General features: G+C 33.2%; 2 protein-coding genes across 3 annotated transcripts; both read left to right on the forward strand.

Moving 5' to 3' along the window:
* Nucleotides 1-446: 446 nt before the first annotated feature.
* LOC122594656 (DNA-directed RNA polymerase II subunit RPB2) lies at nucleotides 447-9,406 on the forward strand. Its single transcript, XM_043767084.1, has 25 exons — nucleotides 447-847; nucleotides 1,913-2,134; nucleotides 2,217-2,507; nucleotides 2,593-2,790; nucleotides 3,364-3,428; nucleotides 3,511-3,597; nucleotides 3,682-3,802; nucleotides 3,881-3,925; nucleotides 4,011-4,148; nucleotides 4,251-4,323; nucleotides 4,447-4,523; nucleotides 4,844-4,951; nucleotides 5,033-5,149; nucleotides 5,237-5,392; nucleotides 5,486-5,590; nucleotides 5,996-6,121; nucleotides 6,215-6,292; nucleotides 6,385-6,480; nucleotides 6,557-6,672; nucleotides 6,757-6,826; nucleotides 7,171-7,224; nucleotides 7,317-7,460; nucleotides 7,587-7,886; nucleotides 8,354-8,776; nucleotides 9,119-9,406. Exons 1-25 carry the CDS (start codon nucleotides 587-589, stop codon nucleotides 9,236-9,238), a joined length of 3,591 nt encoding a protein of 1,196 aa, XP_043623019.1. The 5' UTR covers nucleotides 447-586; the 3' UTR covers nucleotides 9,239-9,406.
* A 1,802-nt stretch (nucleotides 9,407-11,208) lies between these two features.
* Nucleotides 11,209-17,124, forward strand: LOC122592826 (pollen-specific leucine-rich repeat extensin-like protein 1). 2 transcript variants are annotated; one of them, XM_043765140.1, is made up of 14 exons: nucleotides 11,209-11,565; nucleotides 11,723-11,800; nucleotides 11,907-12,020; nucleotides 12,291-12,389; nucleotides 12,558-12,671; nucleotides 12,894-13,001; nucleotides 13,150-13,278; nucleotides 13,594-13,695; nucleotides 13,828-13,935; nucleotides 14,023-14,148; nucleotides 15,209-15,346; nucleotides 15,675-15,782; nucleotides 16,179-16,288; nucleotides 16,752-17,124. In XM_043765140.1, the coding sequence occupies exons 1-14, from the start codon at nucleotides 11,391-11,393 to the stop codon at nucleotides 16,827-16,829; spliced, it is 1,587 nt and encodes a 528-aa protein (XP_043621075.1). In that variant the 5' UTR covers nucleotides 11,209-11,390; the 3' UTR covers nucleotides 16,830-17,124. The 2 variants fall into 2 exon arrangements, with proteins under 2 accessions (XP_043621075.1, XP_043621076.1); XM_043765141.1 differs by having other exon boundaries at nucleotides 15,215-15,346.
* Nucleotides 17,125-23,212: the final 6,088 nt, after the last annotated feature.

The following is a 23,212-nucleotide window of genomic DNA, read 5'->3' on the forward strand; positions in this document are numbered from 1 at the left end:
TAGCCTTCAAGAAAATTGAACCGTGTCTATCAACTTAACAACTTTTAATGGCGTCATGATGACCTGTAACGTATTATAGCTATACATTGAGAAAAGTGTAGTCATGTACAAATTAACTTTAATCAATTGGTTTCAATGTGGTATTTAATTGAACTTTATGTGGGCTTATAAAAGTTGGATTAAACGATCACAATGAGTATTTTGTTAAGCCCCACTAATCTCAAATTTTGTGTAACGTTTATTCAATCTACACAATAGTCCTATAAAAAAAAATAATTTTCGTACAATATATAAATTTGATCAATTTTATTACGGGCTTCTTGGGCTTACAGCAATACAAATAATCTTTTTTTTTTTTTTTGGTTGACAATACTACCCTTAAACGCCGCCATTGTCATAACACCCCGTGATATATATCCAGCGGCTACAAAAATTTTCCCCACTTCTCTTCAGACCTTTTGCGGAGACCCAAAACACTCTCTCTGGTTTCCCTCTTCAATCGAACGAAAAAACAAGCCTTTGAGATTTAATTTTTTTATGTTAAATTAAAAACAACCATATATATAGATATAATAAAGATATAGGAATGGATTTAGAAGAAGAATATGAACAAGAAGAGCAGGAACAAGGGGGAGAGTATGATTCTGACGAAGAGGATATAACACAAGAAGACGCATGGGCGGTTATCAGTTCTTATTTTGAAGAGAAAGGACTTGTTCGTCAACAGCTTGATTCTTTCGATGAATTCATTCAGAATACTATGCAAGAAATCGTTGATGAATCTGCTGATATCGAGATCCGACCCGAATCCCAGCACAATCCGGGCCATCAACCCGATTTTGCCGAGGTGGATCTCCCCAATCCATCCTTCAAATCAATCTTTCTGTATTTATAGAATTAGGGTTTTAAAAATTAAAAATTTGCTTTTTTAGGGTTTTTAAAACTGACGTTTTGAATTGTTGGACTGGTTAGAATCTTGGAATCTGATACATTATAGATAGGGGTTTTGCGAAACGCAATTAAATAGGTGCCATAAAATCCAGGGGTGAACTTTTGATATGGAAATTACAATTTTATTATGCAGTGACATTTAGCATTTTCCTATAGATATATATATGCTAAACAGAACCAAACAGTTGGGTACATTGAACTGTATTATTATGTTTGTTAAAATAAGACTGAGGTTCTATGAGTCTTAAATACCGGTTTTAAGTAATCCCTTTAAGCAATTCTTCAGGTTCATTTTGTTTTGGTAGAGTGATGCTTAAGTGTGCCCAGCTGCTGATACTTTGTGATTTTATTGAGAAATTAAGTTGTATTTCTTCCGTTCCTATTTTCATGCTGTGTATTCGAATGATTGGGCTTCATATCACTATCTGTATATGAACATCATGTTTGGAGTTTAAAGGTCATGTTTTCAGCTTTGGGTTACAATTCTCTACAACTTGGTGGAATTTTTCACTCTTGTGGTGTCTATATTTGGAAGAAAAGTAGGTACTTCATACTTGACAAAATTGTTTAAAGTTTAAACTATTATACGCTTCTGTTTTGGAGTAGAACAGTTTGAAAATTGGTTGATTGAAATTCCTTGTGGAAATTGTAACCAGAGCTTGGTATCATGACTTTTAGGAATTAGGGTGTTGAATTTGGAGGAAATATACATATATTATATACACGTGTGGAACTTTTTTCCTAGAGTAGTTTGAGATTGTTTGGGTCTATGGAATTTCAGACTAAGAATACTTGGCAATACTTAAGGGGTGGTTGAGAGTAAAAGATTTAAAATCCCTTTTGATTTTTCCCAAAACTACATGAAGATGATTGTTTGTTTACTTTGTGGGATTTAACTCGCTCTATAAACAACCAATATTTATGTTATGTATTTCATGTATTTATGTTCAATTACTTGCAGACCATCTATAAGATCAGCTTCGGTCAGATCTATCTGAGTAAACCGATGATGACAGAGTCAGATGGTGAAACCGCCACATTGTTTCCAAAGGCAGCAAGGCTAAGGAATCTAACATACTCTGCACCGTTATATGTTGATGTAACAAAAAGGGCTATAAAGAAAGGTCATGATGGTGAAGAAGTCACTGAAACTCAAGATTTTACTAAAGTTTTCATTGGAAAGGTAGCTAAAACAAAGTTCCAGTAAATTGTTTGATGTTTTGAGGTAAAATGTGGCCTTAATCATTTTATATCAAATGTGTCAGGTTCCTATAATGCTGCGTTCAAGTTACTGTACACTCTATCAAAATTCAGAAAAGGACTTGACTGAGCTTGGAGAGTGCCCATATGATCAAGGTGGATATTTCATCATCAACGGGAGTGAAAAGGTTCTAATTGCTCAAGAGAAGATGAGCACCAACCATGTCTATGTGTTTAAGAAGAGACAACCTAACAAATATGCTTATGTGGCCGAAGTTCGTTCAATGGCAGAGTCTCAGAATAGGCCACCGAGTACCATGTTTGTTCGGATGCTTGCTCGAACTAGTGCCAAAGGGGTATACGATTTATAAATTTTTCTAATTTTCAATAGACAACTCTTGTTAGTTTTTTGTTGTTAATATGACACTTTTACTATTGCAGGGTTCTTCAGGTCAATATATCCGTGCTACACTTCCATATATCCGCACTGAGATTCCTATCATTATTGTGTTTCGAGCACTGGGATTCGTTGCTGATAAAGATATATTAGAACACATTTGTTATGATTTTGCTGATACTCAAATGATGGAGTTGCTGCGGCCTTCATTAGAAGAAGCTTTTGTGATACAAAATCAACAAGTAAGTTTCTGCATCTTTCTTTCTGTGTGAACATATATCATTTCACCGTTGCTGTTGAGTATAACTACATATAACCATAACCCCTTTTTTGCTAAATTTTCTGATAGGCTATTTTTTTTTTTTTTTGACATATAAGTGTGTTTGCATGTGGGCTATACTGTTATGAAAGTGAGTGTTTAGATGTGAATAATCAATCAATTGGGATTATCAGTTGCTTAAGCTCAGGGTACTCGGAGAGTTTTGCATTTATCTCAATAATCTGTGTACTTACAAAACTCCTTGATTGATTATCCCAATTTTTATGTCTTGAGCCTATATAGTCAGGACATTCGATCATAATCAAGTTTACCTACTACCCGTAGTTGATTATTGCAACTTCCAATTGCAATGATCAGTTGCTACAACAATTCAACATCTAAACATCACCCAAAAGTTATTAAGAATATTTGAATGCAGGAGCTGCTGCAGTTTCCAGTTATAAATGATTATTGTATATTATAGAGCCCTGAGTTAACAGCTTTTTCATTTGTAAGTTTAATAGTCAATCTCTAACCCATCTCTTACTTATCGCAGGTGGCGCTAGATTACATTGGAAAAAGAGGTGCAACTGTCGGTGTCACGAAAGAGAAGAGAATAAAGTATGATCTTTGTTTATCATATCTTAGATGAAATTGCAGCAGTTATTGCTATATACTCTTTTCAACATCTGTTGATTCACAGGTATGCACGTGATATTCTTCAAAAAGAAATGCTTCCTCATGTAGGTGTCGGAGAGTATTGTGAAACAAAGAAGGCATACTACTTCGGGTAAAATCGTATTTGTTTTTATTACGTTTTTTTTCCAGTAATCGTCTTGTTTATGTAGAGGTAATGTTTCTCAACTCTTATCAGATACATCATCCACCGTCTATTGTTATGTGCTCTTGGCCGGAGGGCCGAGGATGATAGAGATCATTATGGAAATAAGAGGCTTGATCTTGCCGGTCCTCTGCTTGGAGGCCTTTTTAGAATGGTGGATTTTGTTTTCTTTGAGACTGGGTTATCATACTAATAAGCAATTGTATTAACAACTTGTTGGCTTTTGATGCAGCTCTTTAGAAAGTTAACAAGAGATGTAAGAGGATATGTACAGAAGGTAATTACAAAGTTCAAGCTCATTAACAGCATACTGTTTAACTTTTTTAAGTGGTCAAAGAGCTTCATATTTCATGAATTTGCAGTGTGTAGACAATGGGAAGGATGTTAACCTGCAATTTGCTATTAAAGCAAAAACAATAACTAGTGGCCTTAAATATTCACTCGCTACTGGGAATTGGGGGCAAGCAAATGCTGCTGGAACAAGGGCCGGTGTTTCACAGGTTTGTTTGTTCAATTCACTTTTCCAATCACATCAATTTCATCGAAGAGTATGTTGGTTTTCTTAAGTTCTTCCTATTACATATGCTTTGTGAAATGTTCAGGTGTTAAATCGTTTGACGTATGCATCTACACTGTCACATTTACGCAGACTTAACTCTCCTATTGGGCGTGAAGGTAAATCTGTTGATTTTAATTAATGGTTTGTAATAATCTGGAATATCATAGGGTTGCTGTTTCATTTTGTTTTGTATTTAGCTTTACAGTGTTTAATTATTCAGTTGTTTTACATTTAAACAGGAAAGTTGGCAAAACCTAGACAGCTGCATAACTCACAATGGGGAATGATGTGTCCTGCAGAAACTCCCGAAGGACAGGTGCCTTTCTATAACATAAGTTTTACTTTGATACTGCACAGATTAATAACATAAGTTTCACGATGACTTACCAACTCTAATTGATCACACTAAATTATACGGTAGTAAATGCTGTGTTACGTTGCTGGATTCTATTTATTTGGTGATGGACATTATTACGGATATGCTAGCTTCTAGTTATATTCTTCACATATTTTTCACTAATTGAACAACAGAACAAGCATAATGAATTTTTTTTTATGTATTCTAGACATAAAGAGCTATAGATTGTTGTTTATGTTTTGGGACTAATGGTTGTTCTATGTGAATGTTGATAATAGGCATGTGGGCTAGTGAAAAACCTTGCATTGATGGTGTACATTACGGTCGGATCAGCCGCATATCCAATTCTTGAATTTTTAGAAGAATGGGGTACAGAAAACTTCGAGGTAAACATCATTACTTTGTTCAGAGGATTGTATATCTCAATATACTAATATTTATTGAGTATGGTTTTATCTCTGAATTAGGAAATTTCTCCTGCTGTTATCCCACAAGCTACAAAAATTTTTGTGAATGGTCTTTGGGTTGGGATCCATCGTGATCCAGACATGTTGGTTAGAACTTTGAGGAGATTAAGAAGACGGGTGAGTTTTAATAGATGTTATTACTCTTTGCCAAAGATTTGTGCATAGTTAGGTCAAGTATTCTGATGTAAATCATCTCAACTGTAGGTTGATGTGAACACTGAAGTTGGAGTTGTCCGAGATATTCGTTTGAAAGAACTTCGAATCTATACCGATTATGGTCGTTGCAGTCGTCCGCTGTTCATTGTTGAGAAGCAAAGACTACTAATAAAAAAGAAAGACATCCAAAAGCTGCAACAAAGGGTATACAAAAGTTATTTGTAAATAGAAGTTTAATTTTCTTTCCTTTTGTTATGTCTTAGATAACCTCCCCTGTGTGTGTCTATCCTTTCTCAGGAAACCCCAGAAGATGGTGGTTGGCATGATCTTGTATCAAATGGCTTTATTGAGTATATTGATACAGAAGAAGAGGAGACTACTATGATTTCCATGACCATTAATGTAAGTAGAGGGGAAAGTTTTTGACCCATTTATGTGAAAATAATTCAACTTTGGGTGGAATGGTCTGCTGGTCAAACGGCTAAATTAGCAACATTAGCTAAAATGAAAATGCAGCAAATGGTTTAATAGTCTGCTAAAAGCGTATTGAAGTCTTCATGAGCTTTTAAATTGCTTTATTTTTAAGAGAGGGAGTCGGTACCACATATTTAGTTATTGTCATCTCCCCATCTTATCCAATCTTCTAGTTAAGTATGCAATTTAGTGGACAAAATAAACTGTTCTGCCTCGAGTTTATTTGAATTTCTTGGTATCTGCGATCATATTAAGCTGCGTTTAGCGGCTGATCTTTTTCATCCTCCTTGTTAGTTAGTTCTATGTATTAAAGTGTATTTTTGATGGGCGTAGGATCTTGTAAGTGCAAGGATAAATCCGGACGAGTCTTATTCTGACACTTATACCCATTGTGAAATCCATCCATCATTGATCTTGGGTGTCTGTGCCTCCATTATACCATTTCCTGACCACAATCAGGTGAGTATTTATAGTAAAAAGATTCGTCTTTACATTGTTGCACTGACATTTATTTTGTGGAATGACTATATTTATTATTTCATGTGTGAACAGTCTCCACGTAATACATATCAGTCCGCCATGGGTAAGCAAGCGATGGGGATTTATGTCACCAACTTTCAGTTCCGCATGGTATGTAATATGTATTTCTCCACGAATTGAATTCTTGTGGTTTTTCCGTTGCTACTTATCTCACTGTTTTGTTGCAATAATGTTTGTTTTAGGATACATTGGCATACGTTCTTTACTATCCTCAGAAACCTCTTGTAACTACTCGAGCAATGGAGCACTTGCACTTCCGACAGCTCCCAGCTGGCATTGTAAGTATCTAAGTTCTTATAAGATATTATATTTTCATCTGAATAGCGTCCTTGACATCTTATATTGCTTCTTTAGAACGCAATTGTGGCAATTTCTTGTTATTCTGGATATAATCAAGAAGACTCGGTTATCATGAACCAGTCATCAATAGACCGTGGTTTCTTCAGATCACTTTTCTTCCGTTCATACAGGTGATTTGTGAATCCATTCGTCTATTCTGTTTTGTAACAGACATTCCGATGTTTTCCTCTCTAATGTTTGTATGTGTTGTACAGGGATGAAGAAAAGAAGATGGGGACACTTGTTAAAGAAGATTTTGGTAAACCTGATAGATCTAATACCATGGTAAACCTTGTGTTATCTCAGTTACTTTCAAAACCAGTTGATGGGATAAAATGAACCCAAGTATGTTAAAAATGGAAATTTGAATTACCTTTCTGTTGATAACGGGTCAAATAGGCATTAAGTTTTGTCAAGTCGCCAAACTATACTTGAACGCTTACAACCTCTGATTTGCTTTATTCTGGAAAAGTTGGATCATATTTTTAGTAAAATCATTTGTATACAATTCTTACTATATTACTAGTTCTTTATGAAATTAAGGGAAGTTGACGAGGAAAGAGTTTTTGGCTCAATTCAACCCATTTGACCTGTTACCTGAGGTGTGTTTGGCTTCTCTTCTTTTACAGGGTATGAGGCATGGTTCTTACGATAAATTGGATGATGATGGTCTAGCTCCTCCTGTGAGTGCCCATGTTGTCGTATTAGATGCGAATTTAGTTCTTATCTGCTTATTTGCAGTTGTTTTTTAAAAAGCACAATCATTGTAATATAGGGAACACGAGTTGGAGGTGAGGATGTGATAATTGGGAAAACGACGCCTATCGCTCAGGATGATGCTCAGGGGACAGCCTCACGATATACTCGCCGTGATCACAGCACAAGCTTACGTCATAGTGAAACTGGAATGGTTGATCAGGTATGCATGTCTTCTTTGCTGGTCAACTTGACATGTATCATTCTATACAAATTCTACCTGTATTGACCCTTTTCCAGTCCATCCATCTTGTCACTTTTATTGCTGATGCTAAAAGCTTGACCACAGGTATTGCTGACGACAAATGCTGACGGGTTAAGATTTGTGAAAGTGAGAGTGAGATCCGTGAGGATACCCCAAATCGGAGATAAGTTTAGTAGTAGACATGGGCAAAAGGGAACTGTGGGAATGACTTACACACAAGAAGACATGCCATGGACGGTGGAAGGCATTACCCCCGATATTATAGTCAATCCTCATGCTATTCCTTCTCGTATGACGATTGGTCAACTTATCGAGTGTATTATGGGCAAGGTTGCTGCACATATGGGCAAAGAAGGAGATGCTACTCCTTTCACAGACGTTACTGTAAGTAACTCTGTATCCTTTCTGTCTCCTGAGAATATCTGAAGTTGGGTACTGGAGTATTTGTCTTGACGTCATCTGTTATCTGGGTGTTGTTGTTTGTGTTTTTGTACTGATTATCAGATTATTTCGATTAATTTCTGTCGACTCTATAAACAGATTCTGCTCATGAAATGTCAATTTACATCCCTTTTAAGCCTAGTTTGAGGGAGGTTCACTCCCATTTAGTAAAATACCAAAATGTATATTCCATCTGTTTTTCGATCATGGCTTTTTTGCATTGTACCCATTCACTTGAGGTAATAACACTTGCCATACATTCTAAATCTGATTGTTACAACTCAAAATAGCAGAAGCACATCACAACACTAAATCTGACGTTTTTGAACCGACCTTTTTGTTACAACAGATTATCTGATTCTCATGAATGAACAACATATAATTTATTGACTGATTGGCTAATGTTGCAGGTGGATAATATCAGTAGGGCCCTTCATAAATGTGGTTACCAGATGCGTGGGTTTGAGACTATGTACAATGGCCATACAGGCCGAAGGCTTCCTGCTATGATATTTCTTGGGCCGACTTACTACCAAAGATTAAAGCATATGGTGGATGACAAGATTCATTCACGTGGACGTGGCCCAGTCCAGATCCTGACCCGGCAACCTGCTGAGGGACGGTCACGTGATGGTGGGCTCCGGTTTGGAGAGATGGAACGAGACTGTATGATTGCCCATGGTGCTGCTCATTTTCTTAAAGAAAGACTCTTCGACCAGAGCGATGCATATAGGGTTCATGTGTGTGAGCGATGTGGTTTGATCGCAATTGCTAATCTTAAAAAGAACTCTTTTGAGTGCAGAAGCTGCAAAAACAAAACTGATATCGTTCAGGTGATTGTTCTTCTTTTCTTTGATTTATGATACTCTTTTAATGTTTGGGTCAATTCGGGCTTGTTTTATCTCGGTTCAAATGAAAAGACAGACTATCTTTACAAGAAAATGAGCTCAAACAGGCCAAACCTGTCAAAGTTGCCTGGGTGTTAAAAATGCGTGAAACTTCTGGCAGCGTTAATTTAAATAATAGAAATCTTAAAAAGGTCAAACAAAAAATGTATCGTTATTCATAAGTTATACATTCTGGATCTGTGGCCCAACCCGAGTGGCTCCTTGTGCCACCTACTTGATGGAGACATGGAGTTAACACACATATAACTCAATGTCGTGTGTGTACAGGTACATATTCCATATGCATGTAAACTGCTGTTTCAAGAGCTCATGTCCATGGCAATTGCACCTAGAATGCTTACAAAAGACGTCAAACAAGCTAAAGACAGCAAGAAGAAAGGCGCTTGAGATTTTTTTTATATATCTGTTGTGTTTCTGAAAGAGCAAGAATACAAAAGCTTTGACGTGATTACGGGACCATGTATCGTTTCTTCTGTGTCACGTACTCATATAATTTTGATTTAATATTGTAATATGTGAACGTATTCATATCATACAATGCAGTTGAGTTCTATATGCGGTTGACAGATTAGTAGTAAAGTGTCCTGTAGTGCAAAAACGAGTGAAACGCTCTACGATAAACATTCTTTTACATTAGGTACCACTATGATTAGTTTTCTTCCAATTGTTTTTGATGAGAGGAAGACCTGAGCTGAAACTCGTTTCTAAAGAACATTTGGAAACCAATTATGAGATTTATCTAGCATAATCCTTTAGTCCAGTGATCCACTGATTTAATTACAGATTAATTCTTTGTTGTAAATATGTTAATTTGACATGATATCTTATTTTCTTTTGCATAATCCTTGATTGGAAACCATCGTAGAATGTGGTAAAGCCTTGTTTAGGCAGAAAGTCACAATAAAGACGCCGGTGAACTAGTGAAGAAATCACATGTAAATGTAATGTTTAAACATAATCAAAATTGAATGCATGATGAAAAGATATATTTTATGTATAAATAAAAATTAACTACCATTGTACCCGCGCAATGCAACGGTAATGACGTCGGTGTGATGGTGGTTACGGATGATGATGGTGGTGACAACGTCAAATAGTGTAGGTAATTGATGTAAAAGGGAGTAGAGATAGTTTATAGAGAAACGCTATAAGAGACTCATGGTGGGTTGGTCATTTGTGGAGGTGTTTGAATCAAGGTTGGAGAACTCGTGACTCGGACTCGACTCGGCGAGGGGGGGGAGTCGGGAGTTTTTTGGAGACTCAGACTCAACTCGGGGAGAACTCGGATTGGAATTTTACATACAAACATAAGTATTTGTGAAATTATATGTAATAGAACTTTAAAAATATTTTTCAAACTTCATAGTTTAGCATAATTGTTTAAAAACGGTAACATAATAATTCAAAACTTGAAAATTAAACGTATGATTAGTTGATAGAATCACGTTTTATCATCATTTTGTGTGTATCGAGGTATGAGAACTTGTGACTTGGACTCGACTCGGCAAACTGGGGAGTCCGGAGTTTATTTTGAGTTCTCGGCCGGCTCGGGTGAGTTTTACAACCATGGTTTTAATTCATTAAGGATAGTTTAGTCAATTCACGTGTTTCATTTTTTAGTAACTTTCAATATGGGAAAAATGTCGGTGCAATGCGTGGCAAAAACGGCAATGAGTGGTGATGGTGGCGAAGGTCAAAATATATGTCTAATAAATATTTTCGAACTTTTAAGTCAAATGTTGATGATTTGTAAGTTCTTTAAATCAAATACTCAAATGGACATTTTCTATCTTTTATAAATCTCTTTATATATCTTACATGAGGTAAAGCTATATACATTTACATTGTATTCTCGAGTTTTTTTTTAAAAAAAAAGATAAGAAAGGATAGGAAAACTTTTCTATTTTGCATTCTTGAGTTTTTTTATTAAAAGAAAGGAAAGGGGAAGAAAAGAAAACTAAGCCCTTTTTAATGTGAAAACTTTCCTCCTATTTTTGGGAGGATTTGGATGAAAAGTTTTTAAGTTATGTGTATATTTACTACTTTACCCTTTTTAACTATTGAAAACTTTATGATGAAAAGGACATAATTGTAAAGTTATAACTTTTTTCTTTTCTTTTCTTTCTAACTCAAGAATGCCTTTTTAACATATAATTTTCTTTCATTTCTTTCCTTATCCAATCTTCTCATTTCCTATCCTTTGAAAAAAAAAACCTCGAGAATACAGTGTTAAATTTTAATTAAAAATCAATGAAAATTAACATTGGATATCACTTATTTTAAGAAAAAAAAAAAGCTTAACACGACTGATAAATGGTGGTTTTGGATTCAAAATTTTTTTCTCAGTATCCTTCGACCTAAACGCGCACGATTAACAAACAGTACACCCTGATTATATAACGAACAGAAGACAAGACGTTTTTTTTATAAAAATAATTATAAAAAAAAAAAAAAGTGCACTTCAGTCCCTCTCCCTCCTACTGTAGTTGTATAATCAGACGTCCACGTCGGCGGCGTTGTATGCTGAGACGATCATCTGATGGAGAAAGAAGACGACGGAGCTCCACCAGCAGCAGCAGCTGATGAAGTAGAAGGGGAATATGAAGATGAAGAAATGATTGACTACGGTGACGATGATGACGACGACGAGTTTCCTTATCCAATATTACCTCCTACTCCCCCACTCCCTTCTTCTTCTTTCCCCAATTCACCAGGTTTCCTCTATCTTATATATTTATTAGGGTTTTAATTCTTACTCTGTCTCTCTTGTTTGTGAATTTATTTATTATATAAGTAAAGTAATAAAAATGTGCTTGAACTCAAACTTAACCTTGAAGCTCAGATTTCAATTTTTATATATTCCATGATTAGATATAAAGATGGATGATGTCCACCAACATGAAGAATCTCAGGTGCATCCTATTCCCGCACAACATTTAGTTACATCAGGTAATTTTTATTTATTTTTTCAGTATTATTATTTTACTTTTAGTGGGCAACATTCATTTCATATATTGAATCTGTTTTTAGCTTTTGAATGAGAATTTGTAAACAGATATAAACGAGAATCAACAAGATTCAGATGATGACGGACCTCCGCCCGGATGGGAATCCAAACGTCAGCCTGAACCCGAATTACAAACGGCATGTCCAACACCTCGTCAATCAGGTGACTTAGACCACTCTTTAGTATATTAACTTCAGTCTTGGTATGAATTGGGCATTGTACAAAGCGAGGAGCATACCATTATATATAGATATTGCTTCCAAATTACCCCTCATATTTAAATGTTGACTTGAGTAATAATCTACACTTGTGTAAATATGTCAAGAAAATGTTGCCTGTAAGTGCTTCTAGATCTTTAAAGTGCTCTTTTTATAACATGTGATAAGGACTAAGGTGCATGTGTCCTAACAAGTAAACATCTCACTATCTCAGATATAAAAACAGAGGATGTCCCAGAAGCTGCCAAGAATGATGAAGATCAACCACAGTCACAGGGACATCCTAGTCCAGCACCAGAACTAGACCTATCAGGTACAAAATTAATGTTTGTAACCATCATAGTAACGGTGGTTCATTTGTTCGACTGCTTGTAATACTTTATTGCTAGTTACTATTTGGATATTGAAAGAGAGTATGTATATATTTGTAATAATCATAATTAGCTTCATGATATGTAAGAATTGATGAATGAGAAAACAGATACTCAAGTGGAACAGCATGACTCCGAGGACGATGGACCTCCTCCTGGATGGGATCCTAGATGGCAGTCTGAACCCAAAACACAACCATCACGTCCAAAAACTCCTGAATCAGGTCAGTTGGAGATTCTTTCTAGTTGATAAATTTAAGCCTTTTTTTTTTACTTCTTTTTTTTTCCCAAATAAAATTAGTGTGTTTGCGTTTGTGAAGTGTAATTTAGTTATTTTGTACTTAGCATGTTTAAAGTTGTCGGAACTGTTGTCTCGAATTCCTTTCAAAAATTAAAGTGGTCTAGTTGTGGTGTGATGTATGTGTCCTAACAAGTAGATATTTTAGATATGAAGACGGAGACGAATGATGGACAACAAGATGCACAGAATGGAGATGGTCTCCCACCAGATTCTAATGCACATTATAGTCAAGTACCTGAAATAGTTTCATCAGGTATCTTTTTTACATTATTGTAGTTACCGAGTTTCATTTGAAGAACTAATCATAGTCTTTTATTGGTAGTTACCGTTTGTTTGCGTTAGAACATGTAAATAGCCATAAGTCGATAACTTTAATAACTTACATGATATTCTATAATTAGCAACCAAGAAAACAGAAATATTAGTGGACCCACAAGATTCAGAGGACGAAGGACCTCCACCCGGATGGGATTACAAATGTCAGCCCGAGTCCATGTTACAAGTGGCACATCCGACAATTCCTCAAACAGGTCAGTCAAAGAACACTTATTTCATCTAGTTTAGAAATTTTCTTACAAGAAAAATCATGAATGAATTGTACGAAACATCTATAGTCATTATTAAGAGGTATTCGATGATAAGTTAGTTTTGTTGAATCTCCATTCATTTAGATTCACTAGAGAGTAATTTGGTTAGTTTGTACATACCATATGGAAGATTGTTGGAAAACATTGTTCTAGATCCCTTTCTGATACTAGATCAGAATACATTCGTAGTGTTGAAAGGAGATTATGTAATCTCAGGTAAGGCATGTGTCCTTATGAGTATATAACTAAATATATCAGATTCAAAGATGGAGGATGTACAAGAAGATACCCAGAATAAAGATAACTCCCAACCACAACCACATACTTATGTTAGTCCAGCACCAGAGCTACTTTCATCAGGTAAATCCTTTTGTTGTTAATGTAGTAAATGAGATTCATTTGAAGTAATGATCATAACACTTTATTGCTAGTTATTGATTATGTAAATATTAATCGAAATTTCAACAACGCCTATGATATGTGAAAACTCAGATATAAAAGTTGAAGAAAAATATTCAGAAGGCAGTGGGTCACAACTCGTAGGTCCTTCTGAATACCATCCTAAACCGGAACCCGCATGTTCAACAACTCCTCCATCAGGTCAGTCAGAGAAATCTTTTATTAGTAAATCAAGTTATATATGTTTTCTTCATATTTTCTCGTTTGACAACCTTGTTAACATGTTAGACTCAAAGATGAAGGATGATCAACAAGACACACATGGAGATGATGGCCCCCCTCCAGGTTGGGAATCCACTCCTCAACAGCAATCAAAAATTTCTTCAAATCCACCATCACCATTGGTTCCTTCAGGCAAGTCTATATTCTATCACTTTACCGTTTACTTGGTGTGTGTGTGTGTGTGTGTTATAAAGAGAGTAACAGTGAATGCTGAAATACCATCAGATTAAGCCTAAACTTCAAGAGGCAACATTGATTGTCAGATGGTACATTATTAACGTTTTTTCCGAAGTGAGTTAAATGATTCGTCTGAGTGTATGAATTTGTTCATTTTAAGTTTTAATCTAATAGTATGATTAATTAATTATTTGATACATTTGAAATGTGTATATCCATTAAATGGTATTTAGATCTTATTCTTTTTGTTTAGGCTTTTTAGCATAATGAGTTAACAATTTTAGGTCCATTTATTCTTCATGGAAACAACATGTGGTCCCTTGCTCTCAATTCAGTGACCACTTTCACCTGATGTGGGTTTTTATGGAGATTTTCAGAGATCCTTCTAATGATGTCTTTTAGCTCAATTTATTCTTCGTGGCTAAACAGATATGCACATCTGTTTGTTGGTCGACTCAGTAGACAAAATATTTAATACATTCATTTAAAAGGGGTTGATGAAATAACTACTTTTGTGTACCGCATGTTGTATGACATGTTAAGTGTTGACTAGGTTATACGGATGCAAAATGAAAAATATGGACTTGGTCATTGTTTGTTTTGTTTGTTTTGTTTTTTTTAAGATTGGTTTTAAAGTGAGGCCATGGGGTTATATTTTTATAGTTTATATGGGAAAAATAAAAGCTAAAAAATTGAAATCGGTCGACTGGTGTGAATTCTGTTCGAGGTATACTCAAATGCTAACAATTTGAAAGATTAATGGATCATTATTCTAAAATATCTGTTCGAACTTAGATAATACTACATTTATGAAATGTTGAGAAAAGGACAATTTGTCCGTGGGTGAACCCATCTCGATCCAAATTAACCATATGAAGTTGTCCCCGAATATTTGCCATTTTGGCCTGAAGCTGATTTGACCCTTCCCATGCTCACTTTGCCTCGTGTTTTTTTTTTCAGATAGTCTATCTAAACATGTTCATATGCATTAGAACTAACATGTGCACATGTTTAGGTGCAGGAATTGGGTGTGACCAAAAGAATGTCAACATTATTGAAGAAAGCTCTCAACCACCTCCAAGTCAGGGGTCAATACCTCCAACTAAACCACAAATATTAGTACCAAAACCACCAAGTACGATAGATCATCATGGTGAGTATAAAATGAGTATTCTTACATTGGTCTTTTTCTTCGTGAAATGAGCTCTTTTTTAAGTGTTATAGTGATTAACTATTTCTTTATCTATTTATTGTGGGGTAAAATGATTATTTCATAGACCTTTAACTTCCACGTTGATTTAGGATTGAAAAGTAGTTTGTATGTCCAATGTGGATTTTGTGGTACAATGAAGCAACAATAGACTCCTTTTCTAAGCACAAGAGATTCCTTTGAACTAAAATCACATAAACTTTGTTTAAAAAGATAAATAAACGAAAACTTCTATTATATATGATTCATGTACTCTTATATATGATTACAGAAATGGGACAAATGGTGTGTGGTTCTTGCCGCCGGTTGCTTAGCTATCCAAGAGGTGCTCGATATGTTGAGTGTGCTTGTTGCCTGGAAGAAAATTATGTTCTTGAAGGTACATTCTTATCCCTATATGCTTATACATAATAGATCAACAATGTTCTTTTTGTATTTCTCCATTAGCGGTGGCATCTTAAACAGTATAGACTTATGCCCGCGCGAATGCGGGGGTGTAATGGTGGCGGTGGTGATGGTGGTGACGAGTGGTGGTGGCGCGGCGGTAGCGGCAGGGGCAATTGGTGGTGGTGGCGGCGGCAAGTAGTGTAGGTTATTGATGTAATGTGGTTTTGATAAATTGTTGAAGCTTAAAATTCAATATTGAAACTTAAAACTCAATTTTGAAACTCAAATGAGATTTACTGTATATGAGTAATATAGTATAGATATAGAATATAGATATTGGTTTGTTGTTTCTGTGTTTTTTCATCTTGACATTAATGTTATTTTGTAGAACACGAAGTAGGGCAACTCATATGTGGAGGTTGTAATGTGCTGCTTATGTACCCCTATGGAGCACCAAAAGTTAGATGCGCAAATTGCAGCGGCGAAACAGAAATTGGAGTATGTTTATATACCTCCGTGTTACACTTTCAGCCCTTTTTTGACCAATAGTTCTTCCTGAATGTGGCAAGGGTGGGATGGTAATTAGTAGTGGTCATAATGGGTATGTTTCATGTACAGGTTGGACTCTGTTGACCCAAAATATTTTATATTCTGGAAGTTTTAAAATTACCTATGACTTTATATTTGTGAGTAAAACCAACGAAAATGTTTTACACACCATATATACACTTTGGATGACTCTGGTTCAACCCATTTTATATGTTTCCTATATTTATTCACTTTTACATGTTTGACCAGTGAAGAAAGTATATACCCGATGACCCACTCACAGCTCACAAGTAAATTTGTTGAGATATCCACCGCTATATTTTCTCATGATCTTTCCGGTCTAATACTATGTGCCGTTAAAATCTGTTTTTTGTATTCTATTAGACACTTTACGTTCCCTGTGCATGTGCAGGATCAAAATCGGCGCCTTCCTCTCTCTGAGCACAAAAGGCGAGCCAGACAACATCTGAAGCGTGTGCAAGCGATATAAATAACAACAAAGGTTAGTTTTGACAGCGCATTCACAAAATGCATCAGTGTCACAAAGAAAATCAATTTGGATGCTTCTCGAAGCAGTATCACCAAAAACTTGTATATTGACAGTTGACTGATGCGAGAGAAAATGCTGTATTCTAGAAAAGGCTAATTACATTTGACAATTGGGCCATTTTGTAAAATATCAGATTTGTCACTTCTCAATAATTCGCCAAAGTAGAAATTTATGCGAGTTGAAAGTGACACGTTTAAAAATGTGGTCTTCAATACTTATATTTTATCTTATATTATATATTTGTAAAAAAGGGAAAATAATAATTATAGCGACGTGGAGTTCAATTGATTGTCTACAACAGAAACGAAATGAAATATGAAATCAGATTTACGCCCGGCATAAAACCATGTTTAAAATTATTATATTGCGCTAGAAGTTTAAACTTTGTTTTTAAACTTATCAGTAATTCATGTACCAACACTCATAAAAATAATACTCGTATTGCACTTGTCTATTACTCCGTATAAAGGTTTTTTAGAATTAAATTGTTTATCTTACTTTCGAATAAATACGTTTAAAATATAAGGAATGCAAAACATAACAATCTCTTTTAAACACATGTCACATTTTAAAATGTATTTATGAAGTTAGATTTATGGTTTTATAAATGTAATAATATATGTTAGACAAATCTAAATAATAATAGATGTTAGACAAATCTAAATAATAAGGAGAAATGTTAGGTAAAACATGCAGTACCTATATTAGGTAAAGTATGGAGGATTATGTAAAATTCAGGGGCTAAGTATATTTATCAAATTTAAAAGTTTAATTTGTAACTTTTTTTAAAGTGGCAGTACTTAAGCTTAGATAAAGTCTGCAGTACGGATCATCTTTCCATAATAATAATATGTTATGTATGTCAAGCCAATTATATAACGATTTCTAATGCCAGTATGCTACTATACAAGTTTGTTTAAAATTAGCGTATTTTACAAAATGTCCATACTGGCAACAGAATCCACGATTTACAATATCATAACAAATTTTTCGGCAAGTTAATAAGATGGTATCTAACATCTTTTTATTGTGACAATATTAGAATCATAAACAGAAAATAAATTAAATACAAGAGTTATAACTGGTAGTTGTAACATTTCAGCCATTAGTTTTTGTGTGGTTTACGTTTTTCAAATTTTCAGCTTGTAAGTAGTTTAAATTTTGAAACTACACGTATGGTTCACATCAATCAATCAATTACTCTATGTACTCTTGAAACTGAAATTAAGCCTAATTGCCTTTCTGAGTTAACTCGGAAGCTTCTACTTTAGATAAAAGTATGTATTTATGAGAATGCCAGCTTACATGGTTCAAAAACAATCGCTCACAGAACAAAGAATGGATAACTAAAACAACTTAAGGAGAATACAATTATTATAATTATTCATATTCATAAACTTAATGAATTTATGTGATACTAATTTGTCTTTACTAAAGAACTCATATTAGAGTTTGGATTCATACTTGTTAATTACGGAACTATAGGTTTGGGTGATGAATAATATTTTTTAAAAAGTGATCAGTTATATCTATCTCTATTCTCTAATAAAGCAAATCTCATCCCCTTATTAAATATTTCTGTCTTTGAAATACCTTATTTGTCTTTATACCATTTTGTTTTTTTTCTTTACGTAACTACCAAAAATCCCTAATAAAGTATACCGTATTCCCCACTATTACCGCCACATTGCGCAGGTACCATGCTCGTCCATTATAGTAGATGTCCAACTTTTACATTACGTTTAATAACGGATATATGCATACACTTGAAAGAAAATATCGTAATAAACTTAGTTTTTACAAGTCTTCATAATCTAATAATCTATTTATATCTATCTCTTATATTAATAAAACAAATTGTTTTCAAAAGCTATTTTTTTAAAAAAAATATGACATCATAAATTTTTGTATTTTTATTTTCTTATATTTTTTTACCCTAAACTCAATGTTTATTTTCTTTAAATACTAGCTTAGTAACCCGCGTATTACGCGGGCAGATAAAAAAATTTTACTTTAATTTACCAAAAAATGTTTGTAAAAAAATGTATATATATAAAACCCCATTCACATGTAGCAAATTAAAATATTTAAAAGTAAAAATATTTAATGAAGGAATAGAAAATCAAAATTTAATTAGATATGATGTCATAAGTTAATTAAATAAAAACAAATAATTAGTAAGAAAATATCTCACAATGACACGTAGGTTTTCCTTTAATAAAGATGACATCATCACAATTTTCTTTTATTTATATAAGAGATCTCAAACTTTCATCCTTTTTTCTTATATAAATAATTTTTAATATATATATATATAATAAGTGAATAGTCATCAACATTAACATTCAAGTTTTTTTTCTAATATTGATCCGAATTTTTCCCCCGATATTAACAGAAAGTGTTCGTGTTATAACTAAATTAACTTTAAAAACCCGGGTTTCATCAACTATATTCATTTATAAAACAAACTCTCTTTCCCCATCCTAAATTGTGAGAACCTAACATGACATATCTACCCTTCATCTTTATATATCTTTATTTTTATTTTATAGATTGTGACGAAAATGCCCTTAAAAAAAAAATTCAACCTTCGTCTTAATACATATTTATTTTTATTTTATAGATTGTACTAAAATGGCCAAAAAAAATCAACATGTATATTTCCCTCACGCATAAACACATAGCAAAAGCCTAACCCAAAATTCGTCCCCCTCCTTCCCCACTTTCATATCCCACGCAACAATTTATCACATCTCCGACCGCAACGAAATTAGTTTTACGTTAATAACCATACCATCACCGTTACCGCCGCTGCATTGCGCGAGCACCAATCTAATATTGCAAAAAAGCTCTCGGACTAACTTTTGTAGATTAATCATGAGTTATATTTATTAAAAGATTAGTAATAAGACGTTTTAAAATTAAAAAGTCAAAACTCAAACCCTTCAAAGTAAAGAAGAGGACATAAATTTAAGAAAATGATTAATACTTCTAAATATTAGTATAAAATCCTCATAATACTTTATGAGTATGACAAATCTCCTTTTTAAAGTTTTTACATATCATCGTCCAGTAAATTAAAAAAATATTTAGACTAATAAATTAAAAGAATTAATCAATCCCCATGAATTTATCTTTAATATATATTAAAAAAGAAAAATTAAATAGTAACATGAATTAATCTTTACCCTCCATTAAAATTTCATCTTTATTCTCCACCCTTAGATCATATTACTTATATCATCTTTGTCTAAATTTATTGCTTACATCATATTTGACTAAATTTTTAAAAAAGATAGTATTAGTCCTTCAACTTCAATTAATTTGCTTAAACTAAAACACAATATTAATTAAACTTTCAAACTTTTTTTCAGAATAATAATATCTATCTTCTTGTATGCTTAATAATTCGATTCTTTTTATTAAGTCTTTTCAATCGTGAGCTCATGTTACAGAAATATCTTCAAAAATATATTCAAAAATGAGAATTTGTATAGTTCAGAGATTGATATTATAAAATAATATATTTTTGTGTATGATGATTGGATAATGTTATAAAAGTTGTCACTAGAATCATGATCTCGTGTTATATACAAATTTTATATATATGTTACTTGGTGTAATTTATTCCGAGGATTGACTAATACATATTTACTTACTAATATTAAGATACAAAATATTTATAAATTTTTTTATAACTATGTTATATATATATATACACACACACACACACACTTGAAGGTGATCAAAGAAAAAATAAAATATCCGATTTGTAGTCTTTCAAAACAAATGAAGATATAGAAATGTATTTCTGTTTTTATTGTTAGTTCGTGTAATTGTTTTTATTTTATTGTTTATTCTTTCAATTATTAAAACCTTCAATGTTTATTATTATTATTATTATGTTAGGTTTTTGTTTTTTTGTTTTTGTTTTTTTTTTTATAAATGTATGTATTTTTTTATATGATTCTCATACGTTTACTGCAAGTTATAATCTAGGGGTATCTTCTAAATCCACTATGTGGGCCCCAGAGGTGAGTTTTCCCCAAGGTTTGGGGTTCGAGTCTTGGGTTTCTTATCTCAAGGTATTTTCCATGAGGAAGGGGTTGGAGGTCCAATGAATTGTTGGTTAAAATTGCCTCCAACACATTTAAATCGAAATTAACTTTACAAAAAAAAAAGTTTATCTTTTGTAACAACTACTCATATATATGTAAAAAATACAAGGAGTCAGACTCGGAAATAGGCAATAACCGCATAGGCATAGGCATCGCCATCTTTAATGGGACACGTTGTGTTCACATGTGGAGAGCTACGTCGAGCGAGCCTTCTTAGATTTGTCATTTGTTTGAGGTCTAAAAGAAGCTTCCAATACTTTATTCAATTCCTAACCAAACAAAAACAATTTTAAATTACTTGATGCATTTTTTTCTATATAGTTTTTTAATAATATAATAAGATTATTATTCTATACATATAAACTTAACACATGAGTCTACCTTATTATAGGTTAATAAATAAATACTTAGTGTAATATTAACTTTCCTTGCAAGAATAATGTTCAGCTTTTGTATCCATCAATATGATACTATGAATTAAAGTATATAACCTACTAACATTGCTGTTAGCTAATTTTGAGCATAAAAATCACGAGTCCATGTGACCTTATAGCTAGGTTTAACTTTTGACAATCATGTATTTTTCAAATACACTGTTGATTTAACAAATTTTCCATCTACTTAAAATGACAATGGTTGTCATAAAATGACAAGAGTAAGGGCGCGTTTAGTTCACAGAATATTTTTGTGAGGAATGAAATCTTGCAACGGAATTAGATTCCGAAAGAATGGAATTTGATGGAATGTTTTTTGTTTTTTTAAAATTCAAGAGAATGAAGTAATGAAATTCCATCCAATAACCCATGGATTGGAGATTCCATCATTTGATGGAATGTTTACATTCCAATGGAATGAAATTCTATCATCTTTTGACAACCAAACGTACTACGGAATGGAATTCAATTCCAATTTCATCAGTGATGGAATCTGTGAACCAAACGCGCCCTAATGTAATACGGAGTAGTATGTCATGAGATATTATTGACTTATTGTGGATTTATTCATAAAATAATGAAAGGTGATATCTTTATAATATATTTAGCCATACATAACATATACAGTCGACTCAGTAACTTTTAACTCTACTCAAAAATGTGATTTTTAACTCGTGACTCAAAATGTGACTCGACTCGTAAGAATTAAGACATTTCTAAATATTACATTAATAGTATAATTATATATATTTGATGTATTTATAAACAAAGTATAAGTTCATTATCTTAATAGATTTACCAAAGTATTGCATATTCAATAGTTTTGATTCATAAACTTACAATTTATCGTCAAATATGCAATAAAAAGATCAAAACTACATAGATAACACATAAGGTAATGTAACAATAAATATAATAGATATTATATATAACCATAGTATTAAACTACAATATTTATAAGTTTGCGATTCGTGACTCGGTCCAAATTCACACAGCGACTCGTAAGAGTATGGACAAAAACGAGTCACCTAGTGAGTCAACTCATTTTTGGTGTAAATTAACTCGACTTGTAAAAATCGACACATCACTCATAAGAGTTTAACAACTATGTATACAACATTATATTATACCATGTATGTGTGAAGCTAAAAGTGAATATTAGGTTCATCTAAGTATTGATGGAACCTATATTTGTTGAAAAGTAAATATATATACTTTGAATCCCATGATTTTTATATATTAAAAAATCAAGACGTAAAATGTTTTTAGATGGGATACAATATCATATTCACTTCTCGTACATATAAAATATATGAGTATATATGTATTGTTTCGTATAGTTAAGCTAAATACCCACACTTGGTAGACTGGGGTGACCTACAAACATCATCTTTAGGTTGGCTATTTCTTTAAAAGAGGGTGGTGTTTTGTACACAAACAACTTTTAACCGTATATCATTAAATATGTATTAATGTGGTGTTGAATATAATATTATGAAACATGTTTAATGATATATAGTTAAAAAGGTAATAGTGTATAAATCATCATCCTTTAAACAAAACATTACATGGCTATTTATATGGACAGCCTTAGAAACACATATTTTTTTTTCTCTTAAAAATGAAAGAATTTTGTTGAAAATTTAAATTTTCATAAAAATTTAAAAAGAATTTATGAATATTTAAGTTTTGTCTTCTATTAAACTTTTTTTTTATTGACATTTTTATTATTTTATGAATTTTTCTAATATTATACGGAGTACATGATAAA

Source organism: Erigeron canadensis, chromosome 3 (genome assembly GCF_010389155.1).
Source record: "Erigeron canadensis isolate Cc75 chromosome 3, C_canadensis_v1, whole genome shotgun sequence".
NCBI classification, from domain to species: domain Eukaryota; kingdom Viridiplantae; phylum Streptophyta; class Magnoliopsida; order Asterales; family Asteraceae; genus Erigeron; species Erigeron canadensis.